The sequence below is a fragment of the Epinephelus lanceolatus genome, chromosome 5 (assembly GCF_041903045.1).
Source record: "Epinephelus lanceolatus isolate andai-2023 chromosome 5, ASM4190304v1, whole genome shotgun sequence".
In the NCBI taxonomy this organism is placed as follows: Eukaryota; Metazoa; Chordata; class Actinopteri; order Perciformes; family Serranidae; genus Epinephelus; species Epinephelus lanceolatus.
This window is the reverse complement of record NC_135738.1, coordinates 18551495-18574979: the sequence shown is the minus strand read 5'-3', so window position 1 is coordinate 18574979 and position 23485 is coordinate 18551495. Positions and strand designations below refer to the sequence as shown.

Below are 23485 nucleotides of genomic sequence, written 5' to 3'. Positions count from 1 at the left end.
TACAATTCCCTGTCAGAAAGGGCTGGCTGTCTGGGAAGTACTGAACATTCAACTATGTAAATGACACTTGGATTATGGTACCAAGATGTGTCAATTTAAAAAAAACAAAACAAAAAAAAAACATTTCCACCTTTGATTTCAATTCATTAAGAAATTTCTCAGTTTTTGGATTCTTCGTTCACCAGAGGCATGCGAGAAAAAACCTTTTCTTTACGAATTCAGTGAAACACAAGGTGAGTATATACAAATGATCACTGGGGAGGTGGAGTAGTCTTTTCAGTCTTGTATCACTGAGGTCAATATAGTTCAGAAGAAGCTGGATTGAAGCAGCTGCAGAAGTTACAAATGATGTCATCTGAGACATGGTTTATGGTGTGGTCTAATGTCCACACATTTAACTTGTTAACCTCCCGGGGGGGGGAAATACCCACCTTATATCTGTTGTTTTGTTCTCTGTGCACATCAGCCTGCACAGGGTTCACACACTGATTCAGTGAAAATGACTTTCATGCACAAAGGTTTTTGTCCTTTCTCCAACATTCCTACGGCCTGATGTGTTGTGTCACATCTGTTCAGACAAGTCTGGTTTTGCAAACATCAGCCAGCATTTAACTGAATGTGATGACGTTTTTTTTTCTTCTCTGTGGCCACCAGGGGGCCATTAAACCACACGGTTGGTGGCTCTTCCTTATTCTTTTGTAATGGCAGCTTTATGTACTGTTTCCTCAAACGAAAGTGTTACTTTTCTGTGAAATGTGAACAGTCAGAAACCACGAGGTGATCTGGCTCCTGACAGGAGAAGCGCCTGTTTGCTCTGAAAGTGTTTAAACGCAGGTTGTGCTTTTTGAGTTTATGAAATACGTTTACAAAGTGTCACATCTATGCGAGATTAGTTTGCAGTTCAGAAAAAGAATCGCATTAAAAAGCCAGTGGGAGGTTTTTGTGTCTAGACAGAACAGTTTCCTTGTGCGAAGTTCACTGTCAGTTCTTGTGCATAGATACTGTGCAATCCTCTTGTGTCATGTCTGCAGACTGAAACTATTAAAAACAACTTTCACCGTTGCTACATGTGTGTGGGCTTTCTGTAAACACACATGATAAAATTCCTTCACTATCTTGACTGAAATTGATGCAGCGATCCATTTTTAGCCAGACTAGTTTCTCATTAACGCGCATGTGCACTGCAAAATCAAGGTGGGGCAAAAAAAACTTGAATGTTTCTGACGGGGAAAAGGAGTGTAGCAGACAGAAGTCGTCTCAAATTAGTCTGAATCGGTTTTATTTCATCGCTGCAACTTATAACCAGTTAAGTTATTGCGTTTATTGTCACTTATTTTAATATTTCTAGCAGAAGAAGCGTCCAGACTGCTGAGATAAGTGTAGAAAAGTTATTTTTTCATTACATAAAGCGAGTTTTCCAAATTATGTTGACAGGGGACGCACCGACAACACTCAGCTGGGTTTGTTGAGATACGTTTGGACTGCTGAAGTTTCGGGTCACCTGAGGCAGATTTCACTTCCTCATCGGGACTTGATGTGTCTTTTGCGCTTCGACATCAACTGTCGGTTATTTATTTCGTGAATGGGAATTTGTCTGCCGTCGCTCGGATGAAATAAGACCTCGGACAGCAGCTGGATCACCTGTTATTGCTTCAAACTTTTGAGTTTCTGCCTGCAAACAGGTAAGACTTTTACATCTGAGTGGAGCCGTGGCTTGTAGATGCAGAGGCTGTTATGTTTTGGCACACATTTCTAAAACAGAGCCAACCTGTGGGCCTGTCAGCTTGTACACTTTGTGTTCAGTCAGTGAGTGACAGCTCTGATCTGAGTTTTTCAGAAATGTTAGCAGCCTGAGGCGAGTACATAATGTGTTTATCTTTACTTCCTTTTATGTAATGAGTGTAGCTCAAAGTGCTTTTATAGTGGAACAAAAACAGGCTTCATTAATAGAGATGTGATTTCATGGTAGATGTGGCCTTATTAACATCCTCCTTCAAACTTCTGCCACTTCCTCTGCCTTTCTGGGGCGCATCATGCAGCTCTCAAAATTGCTGTCACATCATGGCAGATAGTATTTATAAAGATGATAGCTGACTCAAGATGGTGCATCAGATCTGTCATATAACCTATGATCTTTGACAGTTTTTGAAAATGTTACTGACTTTGTGCAACACTTGCAGGAATGTGTGATTTGCAGAGGGGAAATGGTAATGCCTCTCAGTTTGCAATTCTCTCATCAAAGATTTGGCCAAGCCGCCAATGCACTAAAGGCAAGTGCCAAACAGAAAAAAGTTGAATGGAGCCAGTATTTGTTAGAGAGAGGAACTGAGGTCCCCTTGGGTCTGTTAGGGGTGATGCCTCTCCGGCTGAGGCAGTTTCTGAAAAGACGGAAGCCATTCTGGTGCTGGTGTAGAGCCTCTTCCATAGAGGACTCTTATTTTCGAGTGTGACTGTAAAGTAAGATGAAGCTGGTGAAAAAAGCTCATGAAACCACAGCAAAGCAAACTCCGCTACCCTGTAATGTGTCATGCATGGCTGCATAAGCAGAGCAGCATTGCACTGCATGGCGTGCACAGCACCTCAGCACGGAAGTGTCCATCCACCGCTCACACATAGCTGCTTTGCCTTACATGGTGTTTTTTGATGTGTTTAGTTTGGAAAATCATTACCTACCCAAAGTGTCACAAGTGCCAACACTTCTATTGTGTTGTTTGAACTTTGGAGCGGAGTAAAATGCAAAGTTAACTGTAATGACTGGATGCTAAATTAAGAGGGATTTCCCCCTGACTGACAATCCTTGATTTTCCTCTTCCTGTTACTCTGAAGACGGCCTTGTTTGTCAGGGCCAAGTTTTGTGTTTATTTATGATAAACAGGATGCTATTTCACTGTCATTTGCGTTCATGCCTTGCATGACAGCATCTCACAGGCAAAACTAACTGCCATCAAAGTGATACAATGACGACTTGTGCTGCAGGGCCTACCACTGGACTTGTACTTCCTGTCTTGTATCCTGCAGACAGTTGCTTCAGTGAGCAGCGCTGCTGAACCACAGTCCAGCTGTTGTCCCGGAGGCAGAGGTGATTTCCTCCTCTGAGGTTCCCCAAGAACATCTGCAGGCTGTCAGACCCAGCTGGGTGAACTGTTGGCATGTGCTCCTTCTGTACATGTCTCACCACTCGGTGTGCTGGTTTGTATTTGTGCCAGATAAAAGCTCAGGGAATATGGACAGAAATCATTGTTTCCTTCTCTAAGCACTTGGCCCTGCACCCTGCTGCTGCAATGGTGATGATAACAAGGCAGCAGCATCAAAGCAGTCGCAGAGCATCCTGAGGGTGGAGGGTCAGGATGAGGGGCAGATTTCACAGGCTCCCTACTGCACATAGAAGAGGGATGCAGGAGCATACAGCCATTAACACAGACATGATGCTCACTGTGACGTTCTTCCTAAAGGGTATCTCGTAGAGGAAGAAGTATTCAGATCTTTTAATTAAGTACCAGTAAATTAATGGAACAATAGAGTCCTGCATTCAGCAAAGAAGTATCAGCAAAACACACTTTAAAGTATCGAAAGTTGAATTACTCATTCCATAAATAAATGGCCCCTTTGACCAATATATACTTTTACAGTGGTTTCCAACTGGTGGGCTGTGGGTCCATTCTGAAAGGACCGCAAGTGACTCACAAACGTGTCAACTTTGTGGAAAACACGCTTTATTTTTAAGTACAGTGAATTTCCAACACAGCACCTTTATTTTGAAGTGCTGTTTTCTGATGTGGAGAGAGTGTATAACGGACAGCTTCTTGACAGAGACAGCAAACTAGCTTGACGCGGCTAAACACGAGTATGATACTGAATATATTAAACTGTGTGGCCCCTGAACAAATGACGAAGGAGAAATCTGGACCCCGTGGTGGACCAGTTGGGACCCACTGTATTATTACATGTTCTAATAGATTGTTAGTACTGATGGAGCAGTGTGTAAGCAGCATTTTACTGCTGCAGCTGATCAAGGTAGAGCTAGATTAAAGGTCCAGTATGTAGGATTTAGTGGCATCTAGTGGTGACGTTGTGTAGCTGAAACTTCTTGTGAGTGCCAAGCATGTAGAGAACTACGGTTGCCGATGCAAAAATGCAAAGTGGCTTATCTAGAGCCAGTGTTTGTTTGTCTGGTCTGGGCTACTGTAGAAACAACATGGCGGACTCCATGGGAGAGGACCTGCCACGTATGTACATGTAGATATAAATGGCTCATTCTAAGGTAACAAAAACATAATGACTCTTAGTTTCAGGTGATTATAAACTAAGGACCTGCGTCCACATAGCACTTTTCAATCAGAGCCAGAGTCTTTTTCAGTTGTTCCCAATGAGGAGAAAATGTATGCGCTGTGCCCAACATTTTTATTTCAGAGCACTCTGGCTTGTTTTGTGCGACCACTCTGCGTTGTTAGATGAAAATCTTTTTTTTTTTTTTTGCCTTAAACACATATTTAAATGAAGCCATCTGAGATGTTTTTTTTTAAATCAGTTTTTTATTATTGGAAAGCATGTACGTAAAAAACAATCATACTTTATATACATATTTTTCTTTTATTTCATACATTTTTAAAATAGGCTTTTATGTAAACTGTTAATCTGAAATGTGACTAGTAATTCTAACTGTGAGATAAATGTAGTGGAGTGTGTAGTACGATATTTCCCTCTGAAATGTAGTGGAGTAGAAGTGTAAAGTATGGAAATACTAAGTAAAGTAAAAGTATCTCAAAATTGCCCTTAAATACAGAACATGAGTAAATATACTTTGTTACTACCCTTAACTATTTATTTGAAGGTTGCCTTGTAATTCTCTAACTTTTCAAAGACCAGCACATGATACTGTTTTTGAGTAGAAAAATGTGCACATCTGTCTACAGGCCCTCCAGCCGTCCTCCTTTCACTGTGTCACAGCAGCTTTTGCAACACCTAGCATGATCAGCATTTCCACCGCTGCAGATAGACAAGGGAGTGGCAGATTTAAACACGACCAAAGGAGATATTTCTACATTCCTGTCCTGTCTTGCTTTGTGCAGTCAGACTGCCACTGATTTTTACAATTTAGGCTACGGCTGACTAGCACGAGACAAGTCAAATGTTGACCAACCGGTTTGGTTTGAACAATAGGATTGTTGTAGATGCCAAAAATATAACAAATTGGGCTACAATCGCGACATGTGCTTTGTTTGAAGAGATAGGACACCTCGCTGTGTTAGTTGCTTTGTTAAATTTGGAGCAAGTTTGTGCTCTTTGTGCTCCTTCCTGACTTCATTCACATTCAGTCTGTCACTGAGTTTACTGGTTTCCTGTTGCTTTCAGTAGCTTACTCTATGTGATGCATCACTTCTCCTCCAGCAGACAATATTTCTCAATCGTATGTTCTAATTCACTGATTGCAATTGCTGTTGTTCGATTTTTATGAGGTTCATTGCTGGTGGAGTTTAGAAGAGAATTTCCATGATAATAGCAGAGCAGCAGACACAAGTTGTACTCGCTGAGTAAAATATGAAGTACGCTTCACATCTCCAGACCTGCAGGACTGAAGCATTGCTGCCCCTAAAGCTACTCACTGGACAGACTGACAATAATGGACTTCTCAATGAGACAGGGGTCAGTAGAAGCCCAGGGGTCAGTAGAAACTCAACCGACTCACAATGACGGCCTTGTCTGCTTCCTGAAAAGAGCAAGCTGTGGTTCCATGTAGAGCTCTCTGGAAATGGCAATGTGACACCATGACAGACTGAGTTCTGTCCCATTCAGTCAGCTGCTGGTGGCCTGCTGCTGAGATGCATTCACTGTCCCGAAAGAGAGGAATTTAAAAGTGCTGTTGTGCGTCGGCCTCGGCCCCACTGATCCATTCCTCACTTGGTGAGATCACTTTGCTCCTTCACCGAGGGCTCTGCCCAGACAGATTCTGTTGCAATTAACAAATTCTATTGTCAGAGCATCATAAGGATGATTTCCTTCTTCATGTTACAACTCATTCTGAGATTACAGCCAGAGGAGCTGATTTCTGACCTACGTCAGATGAGTTTTTGGCCATGTTAGCAGCATGACTCAAGTAACGGCATTGTAGGTTTGGTCCAGACTTTAAAATATTGGATGGAATGGCATGACATGTTGAACAGACATTTATGGTCCCCAGAGAATGAATCCCTCTGACTTTGGTAATCCCCTCACTTAACCTCCAACACCACCAGCAGGTTGACATCTGGGATTCAGAGTGAAATGTCTCGACAACTGCTGGATGGAATACCTTATTTGGTGCAGACATTCACGTTCAACTTTGGTGATCCCCTCACTTTTTGTCCATTGTGGAAGAAGTGTTGCAAGCACCACAATTAAAGAATACTCAGTTACAAGTAAAAGTATATAAGTATTATCAAGACAACCTACTTAAAGCATACAATTAAAAGTAGTCACTTACATTATTTTATACTGTATGATACTGTTAGATTATTATCATTGATGCAGTAATATGCAAGGATGGATTACTGAACAGGCCAAATGGGAGGAGGCCCAGGGGCCAAAAGTGTTAAGGAGCCCACCTGGGTTTCACCTGCAAAATGTCAAATTAACACGTTCTGATCAGATCGAGACTCAAAATGACCCCAAAGAGACACAAAAAGACCACAGTGACATAAAAACAACCAAAATAAGGTCAAAGAGATACAAAAGAACCGCAGAGATGCAAACACCATCACGAAGTCTTTGTGTGCTGCTCCTGTATTGCAGAAGCGGTGGGGCCTTTTGCATATCTGTACCCAGGGGCCCATTGTCTCGTAATCCAACCATGGTAACATGAAGCTGTGTTTTTAATGTTGTAGCCGTCTGCAGTACAGATAATTTTACTACTATAAGGTGGTTTCATTTACTGTACGTCAACACATTGTATTTTATATGCTCATAGTGGGTATTTCAAATCTTAATCTGCAAAGTAACAAGTAACTACAGTTACCAAGTAAATGTAGTGGAGTACAAAGTATAAAATAGCATAAAAGTCTGAAGACTAGAAAGGCGCTATAGAAATGCATGTTCAATTACAAAGTCCATTTAAAATTAAAATCAAGGAAAGCAAAAAATAACTTTGTACTTGCACAGTACTTGAGTAAATGTATTTAGTTGGTTTCCACCACTGCTTTTTATCTAGCACCATGTTTCCAAACTGGGGGTCGGGATATCCTTAAGGGGTCGCAAGATACATTTGAGGGACAGTTAATGGGACAGAAGAGAATTTAAAAAAACCCATTTCAAACATGTCATCGAAAAGATCCATTGTGCTCAGTTAGCTCAGGAGCTAGCTAACGACCGAACTAGCCTAGCTGCCAGAAAGAGCTAATTAGTTAGCCACCCGTCTGTGCAGGTACGGCTCAGTGTCTGTAAGTGTGTGAGCTGATGGTTGAAACTGTGTGAAATACTGGATACTTTTAGCCGTACGCGCCTCCAAAACTATTTTAACAAAACAATTTGAGAGAAGAAAATCACTTTGTTTGAGCTGCTCACGGCTTACAGGCGTTAAACCTGTGATGAGGGGTCACCTGGTGAGATTGGTTTGGCTTTCCTTATTATGAGTATTACAGTCTCAAAGAGCCACTAACATGGCTGTAGATTTTTTCACTTCCTTTCCTGTTATGACCTTCTGCACAGTGTGAAATGTCAAAGTGTAACGCAGAGATGGGCTGGAATGAGCAGATGCAAAATGGAGGTGTCCTTCCTGGGTTGCTGGGCTTATGGGCGTGGGAAATGTGTCCAGATAGACAGCTGCAGTTCTCCACAGGGGACGACATCCGCCACATCCTCATCATACAGAGTGATGACAGTCCTCTCTGGGACTCTTGAGAGCCGACAGTCTCACATTTGGTGTCTGTGAGGCTGGTCATTTATTCATATGTGTGAAGACATGCCAGATTGTGTTTAAATGGAAGTAACATGATTTGAAAAAATAAGAGCTCAGGGAGTGATATCTGTTCATGTTAGGAAGAACCCCACCCTAATATTGGAGTAATCTAAATCCGGGCTCTCATACAGGAAATAAGATTGCATAGTAATGGACATGGCACAGGATGTGACCTCATGTAAAATGTCAGATCTATCAGAGCCAGGATTTTCCCTGAGCTCTGGCCACTTCTGCATGCTGGGAACTGATACAGGAAGCGAGGAAGTGGGGTTTTGGGAGAGGATTGAGGGGAGGGGGGTGTTGAGCATTACTTAATCCACAGATCATCATTTCATTATGATGCCTCTGCTCTGATTTGTTGTGCATGTATCATGGAAACGCTGCCCCTGGGTGACTCAGGCCTAAGGTTAGAGTCGCAGTGGCTGTTTTATTGACGTAAAGAAACGCTGGGCTGGATGAGTCCCTTGGGCCTGGTCAGATCTCACCACAAGTTTGCATTCCAGCGTTGAAGAGAGCTATCTTGATTCCTACCAGGCCCAGTCATTTGGGCTTTAAGTGCGTGTCCATTTTTGGTCAAAATGAACCAGGTTAGCATATGGAATACAAAGTAGATCTAGTTTTATGCCTTGCATTCATCAGCTGGAATTTTATTCCAAAATAAACGTTGAGTATGTTTCTGAGTTATGATCCTTCAACACGGTGAAGCCTGCTCTTTATGTACACACTGTTATCCTGCGTCATGGAAACATTCTGCCTCAGTTGTGAAAGTGTGATTTAAAAAAAGAAGACTTGTTAGTTCTGCTTTCTGCATCAGTGAGTTATTTTTACTGACACTGTCTGATGTAACTCTACTCTGGTGCATTCTGATAATGGCTGAAGAGTTTACTATGAATCAACCTGCGTGCCTTCAGAAAAAAAACTCTAATTCACCGTCTATCTGAAAATTAATTTTGTGGTTAAGCGAATATCTTCGAAGCAGGGGCGGTTTCTGACTAAATTCTGTTTCCCTTCTTAGGTACTGCATGAGTGTGTGTGTTTACCAGCTCTGATGGTAGCAGCACGTCACCTGTGAGAGGACTGAACCACCTCACCATGACAGAGGTCCAGGTAAGATACGCCAGGCATGCTCATAGAAATGACCAGTCAATGGGCCTCATGCTGGCAGGAACAGCTGCGAGCTTTGAGGCCAATCTGACATAGATGCCAAACTAGAATTACAACTTCCGGGACCATCACGTGATGCTGTGCAGCCCAAAAGACTTTTTCCCATAGACTCACATTGTGAAAGAGATGTCTGTAAATCAGTGGATAATTTTATTGATTATCACAGCCCCATGAAATGACTCATTTCACTATTTGGATTTGATGTATTTGGTTCAGTAACATTTTGAAAGTCTTGAAGAGCTGCATGATTAAATCATTTTAATCCCCATTCAGGTTAGCAAGGTGCTAATCCATAAATTAGCTTAAGTCTCTAGTGTGCCTGCTCTAAGGGCCCATGGATGTGAAAGATCAGGGTAATTTTATACCCAGAAATTTTTTGGCTTCATGTGTCACTGAGCAGCTTTTATAGGAATGAATTAGCTCCGCCTCTGATGCTGTATCCAAGTCTCTTTATACATCCATGATGGGCCCTACCCAAATCTATACATGAATGCATTTCTCAGGTCATGTGGCTAGCCTATGGCGATAGGATGGTGACAGTTTTTGGCACTGAAAATAAAATTTGGCATGCTAAAGGACTGAAAAAAATTCATAGCAAAATAAAACACAGGCATTAAAAATTATTTTATTATTTCTATTATAATTTTGTACTTCGTTTTTTTTTTTTTTTTTTTTAAGTGTCGGGTTTTTTTAGCTGACGTTAGTTAACCTTAGCGCTTGTTCCAGCAGACCTCTTCCAGACCAGCATAACATCACTTAAAAGTTAACTTTAACCAGTCTGGTTCTATTTTAAACAGAGAAAAACAGACTTAACTTGAAATACTTGCTGTTCGGGAGCTCCAGGTGAACTCACGGAAGACATTTCTGTAGGCTAAAAGTGCGGTGCTGCAGGGCTTCGGAGCTTGTAGCGGGCTGTGGGTGAGCCCAGAAGAGGGAATCTCCCTCCTCTGTTAGCCAATTATATGTAAGTCACATGTTCTTTGCCCCTCCCCTTCAGCTCCTCCCCTCTACACCAAAACAGTGACAGGAAGTTGTAAATAAAAAAAAAAACTGTCAGCGTTAAAAAAAAAAAAAAAAACAAGAAAAAAACTTAAAAAGTACCATGAAGAAAATTTTTTGAGGATTATCACTGAAAAACACACCAGAATGCAAAAATAAAATAAAATAGTTTTTTTACTTTCTTTATTTTATCTTTACTTTCGACGCAAAACTTACTGTCTCTGTCAAAAAATAAAGTTTGGTTATCATTGCTTATATTTATTCAGGATGAACATGGTCCCAGAAAGCTTTCCCCTTTTTACCTGCTCACGGCCCTGAGATACACCTCCAGAATATAAACATTGGTGCATGTCAAAACTCAGACACACAACGAGACATGTCTGTTGAGTAATTTGTGAGACATTTCTCTGCTAATTAGTGATCTGTCCGTGTTCCCGTAGACTCCATGGCCGCAGGGCACAGAGTGTGTGGCCAGGTACAACTTCAAAGGCACATCAGAACAGGACCTGCCCTTCAACAAAGGAGACGTGTTGACTATTATTATTGTCACAAAGGTAAGGTTTCATGGCCTCACTTATGTTCCTGTAAATATAGAATTTCACTGCTGAGTTCTCGTCAAATATGTTTAATAGACAAAGACACTTATTGTCTGTAGATATGAAAATGTGGAATGGCTTTGTGTTTATGTTTCCTACTCCACATTATTCATTTTAACCATTTCTGACACCTTCAGGATCCAAACTGGTACAAAGCTAAAAACTCTGCAGGTCGTGAGGGGACGATTCCAGCCAACTATGTTCAGAAAAGAGAAGGTGTGAAATCTGGAGGCAAGCTGAGTTTAATGCCGTAAGTACACAGCGTATTATGGTTTATTGAATCTATGATGCAATCTTTCATTTTCAAAAGCAAACAGGATAAGGTCTCTGTATCTGCTGTCTGCATCTCAAAAGTTGCCACCACACCAGCTTTGTGTTTGGCGTCTGCAGTGATGGTTAAAATAGCTGGGCTTTGCCCTCTTCCTATGGCTGTGTGGTTGCTGAAGGCGTATGGGCTATTTGTCGTGGCAGTGACGCTGTAGTTATGTGAATGGAGACCACACTTGGGTCGGGCTGTGTTGTAATTGCAGTGCACTTGTGTCTGTTTCCAGCTCAGCTTTGCTTAAACTCAGAGTAGTTTCCTGTTGTTTCCTTTCAATCTCAGACTGAAGTAATCTGAAAAATCTTCCCTTTTGTCCACATGATGCCTTTCAGTGTGCGCGCATGTGTGTGAATGACAGGTTTATTTATAGAACCCTTGATCACAAAATGTTGTCTGAAATGACTGCATGAAGACAAACTCCCTAGACGACAACCACCAGTGGAAAAAAACACACAAAGAAAGTTATTATGAAATATAATGTGACAAAATATAGCCACTGAGAAGACACAACAGCCATTCTTGAGCTACTCTCAGTGTAATTTACCCACCATTAACCTGGCACGGTGTAGCAGTGGTTAACATCGTTGTTCTTCCTGTGTCACCGTGGGTTTTCTCCAGGTATTCCGGCTTCCTCCCACAATGCAAAGACATGCAGTTTAGATGACTCTAAATTGCCCGTAGGTGTGAAAGTGAGCATGAATGGTTGTCTGTCTCTATGTGTGAGCTCTGTGATAGTCTGGTAACCTGTCTCATGTGTACCCGGCCTCTCGCCCAATGTCAGCTGGGATAGGCTCCAGCCCCCCCGCGTCCCCTAATAGGATTCACAGAAGCGTTTACAGAAAATGAATGACTGATGAATGAATAACCCCAAATCTTAATGTGTGTTTATTTGTTTATCGACATATAACTTTCTATTTATATACAGAACAGTGTGACTGAGCACTGTACAATCACTGTTGTACAGCAACCCCTTGTTCACAGTTGCACTGAAAAGTAATGTTACAAGAACAGTCACACTTGAGGGGTGAGAACCAGAGGGCTGTAAGTGACATTTTGGACAAAAATGAGTTATATACAGTACAGGCCAAAAGTTTGGACACACCTTCTCATTCAATGCATTTTCTTTATTTTCATGACTATTTACATTGTAGATTCTCACTGAAGGCATCAAAACTATGAATGAACACATGTGGAGTTATGTACTTAACAAAAAAAGGTGAAATAACTGAAAACATCTTTTATATTCTAGTTTCTTCAAAATAGCCACCCTTTGCTCTGATTACTGCTTTGCACACTCTTGGCATTCTCTCCATGAGCTTCAAGAGGTAGTCACCTGAAATGGTTTTCCAACAGTCTTGGAGTTCCCAGAGGTGTTTAGCACTTGTTGGCCCCTTTGCCTTCACTCTGCGGTCCAGCTCACCCCAAACCATCTCGATTGGGTTCAGGTCCGGTGACTGTGGAGGCCAGGTCATCTGCCGCAGCACTCCATCACTCTCCTTCTTGGTCAAATAGCCCTTACACAGCCTGGAGGTGTGTTTGGGGTCATTGTCCTGTTGAAAAATAAATGATCGTCCAACTAAACGCAAACCGGATGGGATGGCATGTCGCTGCAGGATGCTGTGGTAGCCATGCTGGTTCAGTGTGCCTTCAATTTTGAATAAATCCCCAACAGTGTAACCAGCAAAACACCCCCACACCATCACACCTCCTCCTCCATGCTTCACAGTGGGAACCAGGCATGTGGAATCCATCCGTTCACCTTTTCTGCGTCTCACAAAGACACGGCGGTTGGAACCAAAGATCTCAAATTTGGACTCATCAGACCAAAGCACAGATTTCCACTGGTCTAATGTCCATTCCTTGTGTTTCTTGGCCCAAACAAATCTCTTCTGCTTGTTGCCTCTCCTTAGCAGTGGTTTCCTAGCAGCTATTTGACCATGAAGGCCTGATTCGCGCAGTCTCCTCTTAACAGTTGTTCTAGAGATGGGTCTGCTGCTAGAACTCTGTGTGGCATTCATCTGGTCTCTGATCTGAGCTGCTGTTAACTTGCCATTTCTGAGGCTGGTGACTCGGATGAACTTATCCTCAGAAGCAGAGGTGACTCTTGGTCTTCCTTTCCTGGGTCGGTCCTCATGTGTGCCAGTTTCGTTGTAGCGCTTGATGGTTTTTGCGACTCCACTTGGGGACACATTTAAAGTTTTTGCAATTTTCCGGACTGACTGACCTTCATTTCTTAAAGTAATGATAGCCACTCGTTTTTCTTTAGTTAGCTGATTGGTTCTTGCCATAATATGAATTTTAACAGTTGTCCAATAGGGCTGTCGGCTGTGTATTAACCTGACTTCTGCACAACACAACTGATGGTCCCAACCCCATTGATAAAGCAAGAAATTCCACTAATTAACCCTGATAAGGCACACCTGTGAAGTGGAAACCATTTCAGGTGACTACCTCTTGAAGCTCATGGAGAGAATGCCAAGAGTGTGCAAAGCAGTAATCAGAGCAAAGGGTGGCTATTTTGAAGAAACTAGAATATAAAACATGTTTTCAGTTATTTCACCTTTTTTTGTTAAGTACATAACTCCACATGTGTTCATTCATAGTTTTGATGCCTTCAGTGAGAATCTACAATGTAAATAGTCATGAAAATAAAGAAAACGCATTGAATGAGAAGGTGTGTCCAAACTTTTGGCCTGTACTGTATATCAAATGAAAGCTCTTGATGAGCTCTTCTGAGTGCCAGCTGGGTATTAGTGAACACTCAACCAATCCAGAGTTAGTAACAACCAGAAGAGTTAATAGTGAACACACTGAACAGTTTGGGGCTAAAATGGGGCTGAAGCGCTGTTACTACCTTAAAAATATGTTTTTTGATAAATTTAAATATGTTGCTCATTAAGTATATTGTCATCCACATGTTTCTTTATTTATTTTATTTATTTAACAGGGACAGTGCATAGCTACTTAGCTTTATCAGAGTTTGCTATAAGCTAATTTTCATCTGTACTGTCTGAGCAGGAAGCAGAGAATAATTTGGTTCTCACTTTTGCACTGTTCTCATGGTATATGTTGCAAATGAATGTGGGAGTAGAACGGTAAAGGGGATTTCAGGGCCTCTGAGTGAAGGTTTAATGATGTATGAAATATTAAACCCCTGTAATACAGAAAACTGCTTCAGCAATCCTCTTTCTGTAACTCAGGCTGAAGCTCTTGCTGTTTCGGTGGAGCCTTTTTCTCAGCTTTCCAATGAGCGTCTCTGGGAGATATTTGAATGTAACTTTCTCATGGAGCCAGATGCAAATGAATTCACCGTACACTCTGTGACCCTCTCAATAATAGAGCACAGTCACAGTGGATATGCAAACGACCGTAATCTATACTTTTGTTATCTCCAGAACATTTGCTTTATTTGCATTGAGGGCCAATTTGAGGATAATAATAAAACTATGGAGTACGTTACACAAGAAAAGACGAACATTTGTCAGCCTAATGTAAGATAATCTGCAACACAGCCCCAAAATGGATCCTGACAGTGTTTCCTTTGTAACCAGCTGCAATTAGGATTCAGCCTTAACTGCTTTTACACACTGATGTTGGTCTGGTTAGTAGCTCTTAAAACAGTTAGAGGTGTCCAGTCGATGCTGACAGAGGGTGTACTTTGTAAAAATAAGTACAGCTTCATGCTCATTGTAGAGGCTGTGGTTTGCAGTGTTGTTGAACAGTATTGTGCTGCGTAACTATACTGAGTGGTGTTTCTAATATTTAATCTACCCTCATTGACATAAATAGGGTGGCCAAAATATTAGAAACATTTTTCATTATCAGTGTAATGAGGTATAATTCAAGAGCACTACAAGTGTAGCTGCCACAGATGACTATTAAATAGAACCAACACTGCTCTAACAGTTTAAACTGAAACTGAACATTATAAAGTTCATGATAAGAGGATTTATTGCAGGACTGTTTTATTTAGACTGCAGTAGTTTTACATGTCTGTGCCTGATAACCTCACATCTAAGTGTACCTATAATATGCTTTGTACTGATCGATGCAAACAGAAAAAGTCTGCAGAAATGATGCTAGTGTGTTTCAGTGCTACATTTTAAAGTGTTATGAGATGGTTGGTGACATAGTTGTGCTGGACTTTTTTTAATTCTGTTACCTCTCTGGTTCCTCTGCTCTCAGATGGTTTCACGGGAAGATAACGCGGGAACAGGCAGAGCGGTTGCTGTACCCCCCTGAGACAGGCCTGTTCTTGGTGCGAGAGAGCACCAACTTCCCCGGCGACTACACCCTGTGTGTGAGCTGCGATGGCAAGGTGGAGCACTACCGCATCATCTACCACAACGGCAAGCTCACGATCGATGAAGAGGGGTTCTTTGAAAACCTCATGCAGCTGGTTGAGGTCAGACTTTAAAATAAGTTTCTGTTTTATAAATAAAACGAGGTGTTGGGCCAACACTGCTTGCTTCTATATAGGGCTTTCGTCTACTGTATGTTTCTTGTATTTTCCTGTTTAAGAGCCCCCGCGTCTTTGTGCTATACCACATACAGTTCCTGGAACAAATAATGAACAGGAAGTGTCAAAGAGGAAGAGTGAGCAGTGTGCTGAGGTGCAAAGTTCTAACCTCAAAAATATACCAAAACCTTTTACTCTCAAAACGAATCATTTTCCTGTGTTGGATGTTTACTTTAAACAGCAACATACTATTTATTCTGCAGAGTAAAATAAAGTAGTGTGGGCAATTTTAAAGTAGTATGGGTAATTTTAGTGTGACCTATTTAAGGGGAAACCTTTTCAGTCATCCGTTATATCTTTTGCTGATTTCACTATACAGCCCTCTATTGGTCGTTCTGAAGCACTGTCAGCTGAGTTGTATTCTTGTAAGCTGTGGTGCTTTTTGTTTCATGTATCTTTTTATTGAAACTCTGTAAGTGTTCAGAAAGGTGGTTCACTTGCATGCTTGAATTTTGCATAAAGCACATATTGAATAAACAGTTAACATGGTGTGCAAGCTGACAGAGAAAAGTACGCAGATTAAATCAACTGAGATCCTCTAAGAGATGTTTGAAAAAGAGTGAGACTTATCATCTGAGTATGTATGGACTTGGTCCAGAAAAGCAATATACTGTATGTCTGATATATATAATCCAGCAAGAAATTAAGTTTGTCCTTCAAAGAAAACTGGATTTTGTCCTGATGGAGGGTATCTGACAAAATAATTTGATCAGTGAAATGTGATTCTAGTGTGCTCCTGTTTTCTGGTAAAATGTTCTTTGCTTTAGTAAGGCTATATGCAGTGAGCAACCTCTTGAAAGTGGTGTAATGCCGGTGTTTCTTACTTGTTATTTATTCTTTTATTTGCTTTGTTTGTAGCACTACACCAAAGATGCAGACGGCCTGTGCACCAAACTAATAAAGCCAAAAGTGGAGGAGGGGACGGTGGCCGCTCAGGATGAGTTTTCCAGGAGTGAGTTTCAGTTTTTCAGTCCTTTACATTTTATGCATCAGCACCATTGTAGCCTTTTTTTCTGTATGAGAAGAGTGTTTCAGCTGCATGTTGTTTCCTTTTTAAATGGCCAACAGGTGGTTGGTCGATGAACAGAAAAGATCTCAAGCTGCAGCAGGTGATTGGAAAAGGAGAATTTGGAGGCAAGTAGCTTCAAGTTTAAACTGCATCATACATACATACATACATTTTTGTAACCATTTATCCTCTTGAGGGTCACGGGGGGCTGGAGCCTATCCCAGCTGACATTGGGCGAGAGGCGGGGTACACCCTGGTAGGGTTGGGAATCTCTTTGTGATAGATGATTTGATACGTATCTAGATACACGGGTTACGATACGATTCAAAAACGATATATTTTTAATACAGAATGATTCGATACGATTCGATACGATTCTATGGTTAACATTTGTTGATGTAGGCATTAATCATACATTATAAAATAAATAAGCCAATTCTATAAAAGTGACATTCTTACAGTATTTTCAAATTTGTAAAAGACCACATCCCCAAGCATTGATGCTGTATGGCACTGGCAAAAATAAAATAAAAAGTCAAACAACAAAATCACATGTCAAATGTATTTATTTTTAGACATGGACCAAAAAAAGACTTGCTGAATGAACATCATTTTGTTGGATGGGATCAATATAAAAATGAGAAGAAGTTTTAAACTTTAAGTGAAGTGAACTTTAAGTAAAATTTAAGTATTTTAAACCTACTTGTGTTGTTTTTATGGTATTGTCTGTGTTTTTGTATGTATCTTATATGGACTTGAGTCTGGAATAAAGTTTATTATAACGCTGTACAATATAAACATAAAGCAGAATAAAATAATAACATGCAATGTAGGGGCAGAATCTGACATCTCCTGTTATTAGTTGATATCATGGACTGTGATGACTAGCAGCTTATCACTGACAGCATGTCAGACTATTTCTCTGTGTTTGCTACACTCTGTCATTTCTAAAAAGATAAATCACTTTTCTATAATACATCAATAAGCCGTTATCATGCGCCGTCGTATTTGACAGGAATACGTATTTCTGTCTGTGTCTGTGACCCCGCGTTCAACCCACAACCGGCAGGATTCGCCTTTAGTTTCTGCTGCAGCTTGGCTGCTCCCTGGTTTATCCAACCAGCATTAGCTTCTGTTCCTCATCTCCACCAGTCAAGCTGGCGCTGATGTTTACATCCATTATCGTTGTCAGTAATGCCTGCTACGGAGCATGCCGCCGGCTCTCGCGTTGTTTTCGAGATGCAAACTGTTAAAGTCAGTCAAGCGATTGCTAGTCTCGCGATACCCGAATCCATGACTCTACAATCGATTCATCTAAGGATTCATGGCTGATTCGTATCGATTGAGGAGGCTGCTACCGACGTAGCCATATTTCTCGCTTGTCAAACCAGATATCCGGTCGTATCGGTTAATCGTTCCCAACCCTACACCCTGGACAGGTCACCAGACTATCACAGGGCTGACACATAGACAGACAACCATTCACACTCACATTCACACCTACGGACAGTTTAGAGTCACTAATTAACCTGCATGTCTTTGGACTGTGGGAGGAAGCTGGAGTACCCGGAGAGAACCCTAGTGACACGGGGAGAACATGCAAACTCTGCACAGAGGGGCTCCGTCCTGGGATTCAACCAGGAACCCCTTTGCTGTGAGGCAGGCGTAGCTGCAATTCGAGGGAGGGAACCTGCGAGACAGTGTAGTACAAAGGCTCCAGAGAGGAAGCCGATTTAGTGACATGCCGTAAAGCAAAGTTAGCGTTATGCAGTAATAGGACTTGAGTGTTAGCAGATGAAGAAGAACCAACTTTCCAGAATCTCAGAGAGAGAGCTAGAAGGAGAGAAGGTGCTCGGTGTATTATAGGAGGGCCCCCAGCAGACTAGGCCTATGTCAGCTTAACTAGGGGCTGGTCGAAAACAAGCCTGAGCCAGCCCTAACTATAAGCTTTATCAAAAAGGAAACTCTTAAGTCTAGTCTTAAATGTGGAGACGGTGTCTGCCTCCTGGACTGAAACAGGAAGATGATTCCACAGCAGAGGAGCCTGATAGCTGAAGGCTCTGGCTCCTGATCTGCTTTTGGAGACTTCAGGAACCACAAGTAACCCTGCATTCTCAGAGCGCAGTGATCTGGTGGGATAATATGGCACTATGAGCTCTCTAAGATATGACGGAGCCTGACCATTTAGAGCTTTGTAACAATGAAACATATTTACTCATGTCCCTTATGGTTTAAGTGAAGGTTTTGTGTTTTTTGTGCTGTTGGTTTTGTATCAGGAAGAAAGGTAAATGAAACTAGACACTGATAAATGTGAGTTAACAAATCATTTTTATTGTTTGTGATCATTCCAGATGTCATGGTGGGAGACTACAGAGGGACTAAAGTAGCTGTGAAGTGCATAAAACATGATGCTACAGCGCAGGCCTTTATTGCGGAGGCTTCTGTCATGACGTAAGGAAAATATAATGATATATTTCATCACTGTGGATTTTTTCGATAGACACATGTATACACACATGTAAGCCACATAACATGCCTGTGTGTGTTTCCTCAGGCAACTACGGCACGATAACCTGGTGCAGCTGCTTGGAGTGATTGTAGAGGAGAACGGGAGTCTGTTTATAGTTACTGAGTACATGGCCAAGGTGGGTGGCAGACTGTCTGGTAGTTTGTTACCATTCAGAGTGACGTTATAAAGATGTCACATGTTTGTTTGTTTGTTTGTTTTCAGGGCTGTTTGGTTGACTACTTACGTTCCAGAGGCCGAACAGTACTTGGCGGAGATGCTCTCCTTAATTTTGCACTGTGAGTATGACTGCAATAATATCTGTATCATCACACATTATGAAGGTCGACTGTGGAATTTCTGATCACTATCAGAGCTGTGGAGCAATGTTTAAGTAGCAGATCCCCAAATTGCGTGCAGCTAGTTAATGCTTTGTCCATTATCATTTTCTTGATCTTGTTTAGAGCTAAAAATATTTATGGGTTATGCTAATATATTTGATTTAGCGCCTACATTTAATGCCTTTAGGAATATCAGTTTGGAAATATCAGTTGATACCTGGGCCTGTGACATAGGCCACAAGAACAGCTGCATGATGTCTGGCTTTCATGTAACTCCACATATTAACAGTGGGTAAAGGTTATGAACTGTGAAAGGCAGCAGTGCACAAGTAAAAGAGAGAAGACAAAAAAATAAGCTTTGGAAATGTTTCATGAAGTTTGAGATGCAGTCTATCACTTTAACACATTATAGGAGAGAAACACAGACGTTAAAGTAAAGCATGTTTATTTAGTGTATCCGTTATGATTGTCCATATTTTGTTGCATCATCTGGAAATTTGACCTGCATGTTTTTGATCCCAAGGTTTAAAGAAAAAAAGTCACTCAGGTTTTGAACTGTTTTCTTGTACTCTTGTAACAGAGATGTCTGTGAAGCCATGGCGTACCTGGAGGCCAATAACTTTGTGCACCGAGACCTAGCAGCGCGCAACGTTCTTGTGTCGGAAGACAACAAGGCCAAAGTCAGTGACTTCGGTCTGACCAAGGAGGCCTCTTCCACTCAGGACACAGCTAAGCTGCCTGTGAAGTGGACGTCCCCGGAGGCCCTCAGAGAAAAGGTACACTGTTGTTTACACGGAGTGCTACCATGTTGAGTAGAGTGCTTTGCCCTGTGTGCCTCCCTCTGATTGAAGTTAACTCTTACATGTGTGTTTTTCTTTTAATCAATAGAAATTTTCCACCAAATCTGACGTTTGGAGCTACGGTATTTTGCTTTGGGAGATTTACTCATTTGGTCGAGTGCCTTATCCAAGAATTGTAAGTATGATAATAATAATAATAATTATAATAATAATTTTAATTTATAAAGCACTTTTCATTTATAAAAAAAAAATCTCAAAGTGCTAAAAAAAATCTCAAAGTGCTAAGTATCAAAGAGGCATGTAGAAAATATTAAGGAGGAATTAGGGCTTTGATTTGAGAGAGTGATTAATCAATCAGCAATGTATTTATAGTCTAGACGAGTGATACTCTGGGCTGCGATAGGGTGCTGGGTGGTGTGCTGACCATTTTCTAATTCACAAGGAAAATAAATTGATTAACACTGGATTTTTTTCACTTTGAGTGTAACTATGGTGCTAGATTGTATTTTTTTTTTTAAAAAAAAGCATCAAAATAGAGCTTGTTTAGAAAAAAAGGGGCCTTGACAGAGGCAAGGCAGCTTTGTTTGTATAGCACATTTCGTAAAATTTCAATAAAAGATACATATTTACAATAAAAGAGTAAAGACAAAAAAATATATAAATGCTTAAAATAATTACCACATGATTTACAATTTAAAAAAAAAATCAACTTTAAAAATAGCGTAGACTTAAGAGCTCCAGACTAAGCCCCGAATGTCCCTCAAATCCAAGAAGCTTCCTTGTGCACACCTGACCTGTGCAGGACTGGTGTGACTGAAATTGCCACTTGGCAAAGATGAGTAAGGATAGAAAACAAAATATTTTTTATTATATACAGGTAGATTTTTTTATTTGATTTTGTTTATTAACTGGCCTCTGGTCTAGTATCCCTGGTCGAGACTCTTTCCTACAGCAGTAATACGAGACAATATATAGTTTATCATGTTAGAGGGCACAGTTTCAATATAATTTTTTTTATTTTATTTTATTTATAAGGACAACGCACATTAATCAACATTTCTGTAAATGTGCCAGTGTTAGCCAGCTGGCTAATTTTCAACTGCAGTCCTTTGGCAAGATGTTTTGAAACCAACAAAAGGATAAAATTTGCATGAAAATTCACAGGACAAAGACAGCATAGAGACATAAAGACAGCATTAACTACAGCAATTAGAAACTGTCAGGATAGAACAGGAGCCATGCAAAGCATCAAGCAACAGCAGAGCACCAGTACAATACAATAGCACAACCACAAATTGCATGTTAACACAAACAGACATGCAAACAACACAAAGCGCCAACACACAGATTAGCATCACATTCAGACATGCAAAGCAGCAATACAAAGTAAACACAGATAAAACACAGTAGTCATTATGTATGGTCATATGCACTAACACACAGCCCATGTGACAGAAAGCTAGCCATGCTGTTAATAATATAGATATTGTATACATAGCCATGCAGAGTTGGCTGCCTGCATTGGGCAAGTAAAGCAAGTTAGCAGCATGTAAGCCAGAAATAACAACGACAGTGTTAAGGGAAGCAATGTACTGATTGTCCAAAAACCAGGTCTGTAGCCTTTGATTGAAGGTGTGATAGATGTCACAGTTTATTAACTCAGATGGGAGATCCTTCCATGTTTTAGAAGCTCTGACAGAAAAGCATGATTGGCTGAAGGAGCTGGATCTGTAAGGGATTACACAGTCCCCTCTCAGTGCAGATCTTGTGGATCTGTTTTTTTATATAGAACATTATAATGTGCAATACATACACTATTTAAAAAGGTTTTCTTTGAGGTAATGCACATATCAACTTTGCTCTTCTCCACTCTGTAGCCATTAAAAGACGTTGTGCCTCGTGTGGAGAAGGGATACAAAATGGACTGTCCAGACGGCTGTCCTGAAGTGGTGTACAACATCATGAAACAGTGCTGGAACCTGGATCCTGCTGCTCGACCAAGCTTTCAAATGTTGAAGGAGTGGCTACAACATATCAGCCATGGGATGGGAAAAAAACAATGAGACATCTGACAGAACACACACAATGAGTGACTTTCCTCTTCCTTCATTTTGACCACTTGGACCATAACCTAGGAGGAAAAAATAGATTTCAGAAAACTGTTTTGTTTTGCAAAGTTCACAACAAAGTTTGCTTCACACATTGTCCAGGGACCGTTAGCTGAAACTGTCAGTGTTTATGTGTCTTAGCGTCATCCGTCACCTCAGGTTGTTCAGTCTGCAGTAACTCTTCATTACTGGCTCAGTTGCTTTCTCTGCGCTCGGTTATCAAGAGTGAATGATTAACTGTCATATCGATAAGTCTGCCTCAGAGCCACAGTGCCTTGACCTGTTTTTTAAATATATTTTATGTCCTTTACGTTGATATCTTGGTCCTATTAGTAGCATTGTTACATTTTATGAACGTGCAGACCTTAACATAATTTGACTGAGTTGACTGAATCCATTGTATTCGTTTAAAGAGGCGATTCAAAAGTAGGAAAACAGTTTTGATACGTCGTCACTCGCTGTATTGTTTTTTTTTTTACAGTTTCCAGGTACACCTTGTGCATGACTGTTGAATTATTTTGTTAAAAGTTCTAAGTTAAAATAACTATAATTATGCAGCTTTATTTTTTCATTGCTATGTAATTGTTAGATGTGTTTGCATCTCTCTGCACATCAAAAAAGGAACCGCAAGTTTGGACAAGTGTCACCTTTACTACTGATATAATAACATCATTCAGCTCAGTCGTGTCGACATCATTCCCATGTACAGAATATTCCATTCGACGTCAGTAAGTGTCTTATTCTGGGAATCTTTGGATTAAACCAAATGGATCTGGATTTTGTTTGTAATGAGAAAAAGGAGAATGTTAATAAAATTACTATGTTGCCATTTTCAACAATAAAAAATAAGATATTTTGAAAATTGTTTTGCAACAATTTTTTTTTTTTAAATTTTTTTTATAATTTGTCAAACTCGAAGTATTTGCTGTTTAATGTGGAAGTAGTAAATTGTATTTAAACTTGTGCATAAATTTGTACTGTGATGTGAGTCAAAAAAGAGGAGATATTTATACTTTTTATTTATTCCTTTTTGGTTTTGTTACTTTCTACTTCCCCATAGATATTTTGAGTTTGTGTTTTGCATAAAAATCACCGCTCCACAAAGAAACTAGATATTTACAGCGATTAGATTAATTCAGTACAGTTAATAAGTACCAAATGTTTCTCTGTTTTTTTAAACAAAAGAATTTA

At 40.6% G+C, this 23485-nt stretch overlaps 1 protein-coding gene across 2 annotated transcripts; it reads left to right on the top strand.

Moving 5' to 3' along the window:
• The first annotated feature begins 1227 nt into the window (after nt 1–1227).
• Nucleotides 1228–23156, top strand: LOC117261612 (tyrosine-protein kinase CSK-like). 2 transcript variants are annotated; one of them, XM_078167807.1, is made up of 13 exons: nt 1228–1305; nt 8946–9037; nt 10534–10647; nt 10827–10939; nt 15197–15416; nt 16389–16482; nt 16599–16664; nt 18891–18990; nt 19094–19184; nt 19271–19344; nt 19967–20162; nt 20275–20361; nt 22064–23156. In XM_078167807.1, the coding sequence occupies exons 2-13, from the start codon at nt 9023–9025 to the stop codon at nt 22247–22249; spliced, it is 1356 nt and encodes a 451-aa protein (XP_078023933.1). In that variant the 5' UTR covers nt 1228–1305; nt 8946–9022; the 3' UTR covers nt 22250–23156. The 2 variants fall into 2 exon arrangements, with proteins under 2 accessions (XP_078023933.1, XP_078023932.1); XM_078167806.1 differs by having other exon boundaries at nt 1234–1682.
• The last annotated feature ends 329 nt before the right edge of the window (nt 23157–23485 follow it).

Coding starts and splice junctions, on each gene's coding strand:
- LOC117261612 (XM_078167807.1), top strand. Junction 19,345..19,966: donor GCTCTCCTTAATTTTGCACT/GTGAGTATGACT, acceptor CTCTTGTAACAG/AGATGTCTGTGAAGCCATGG. Junction 20,163..20,274: donor CGGAGGCCCTCAGAGAAAAG/GTACACTGTTGT, acceptor TTTAATCAATAG/AAATTTTCCACCAAATCTGA.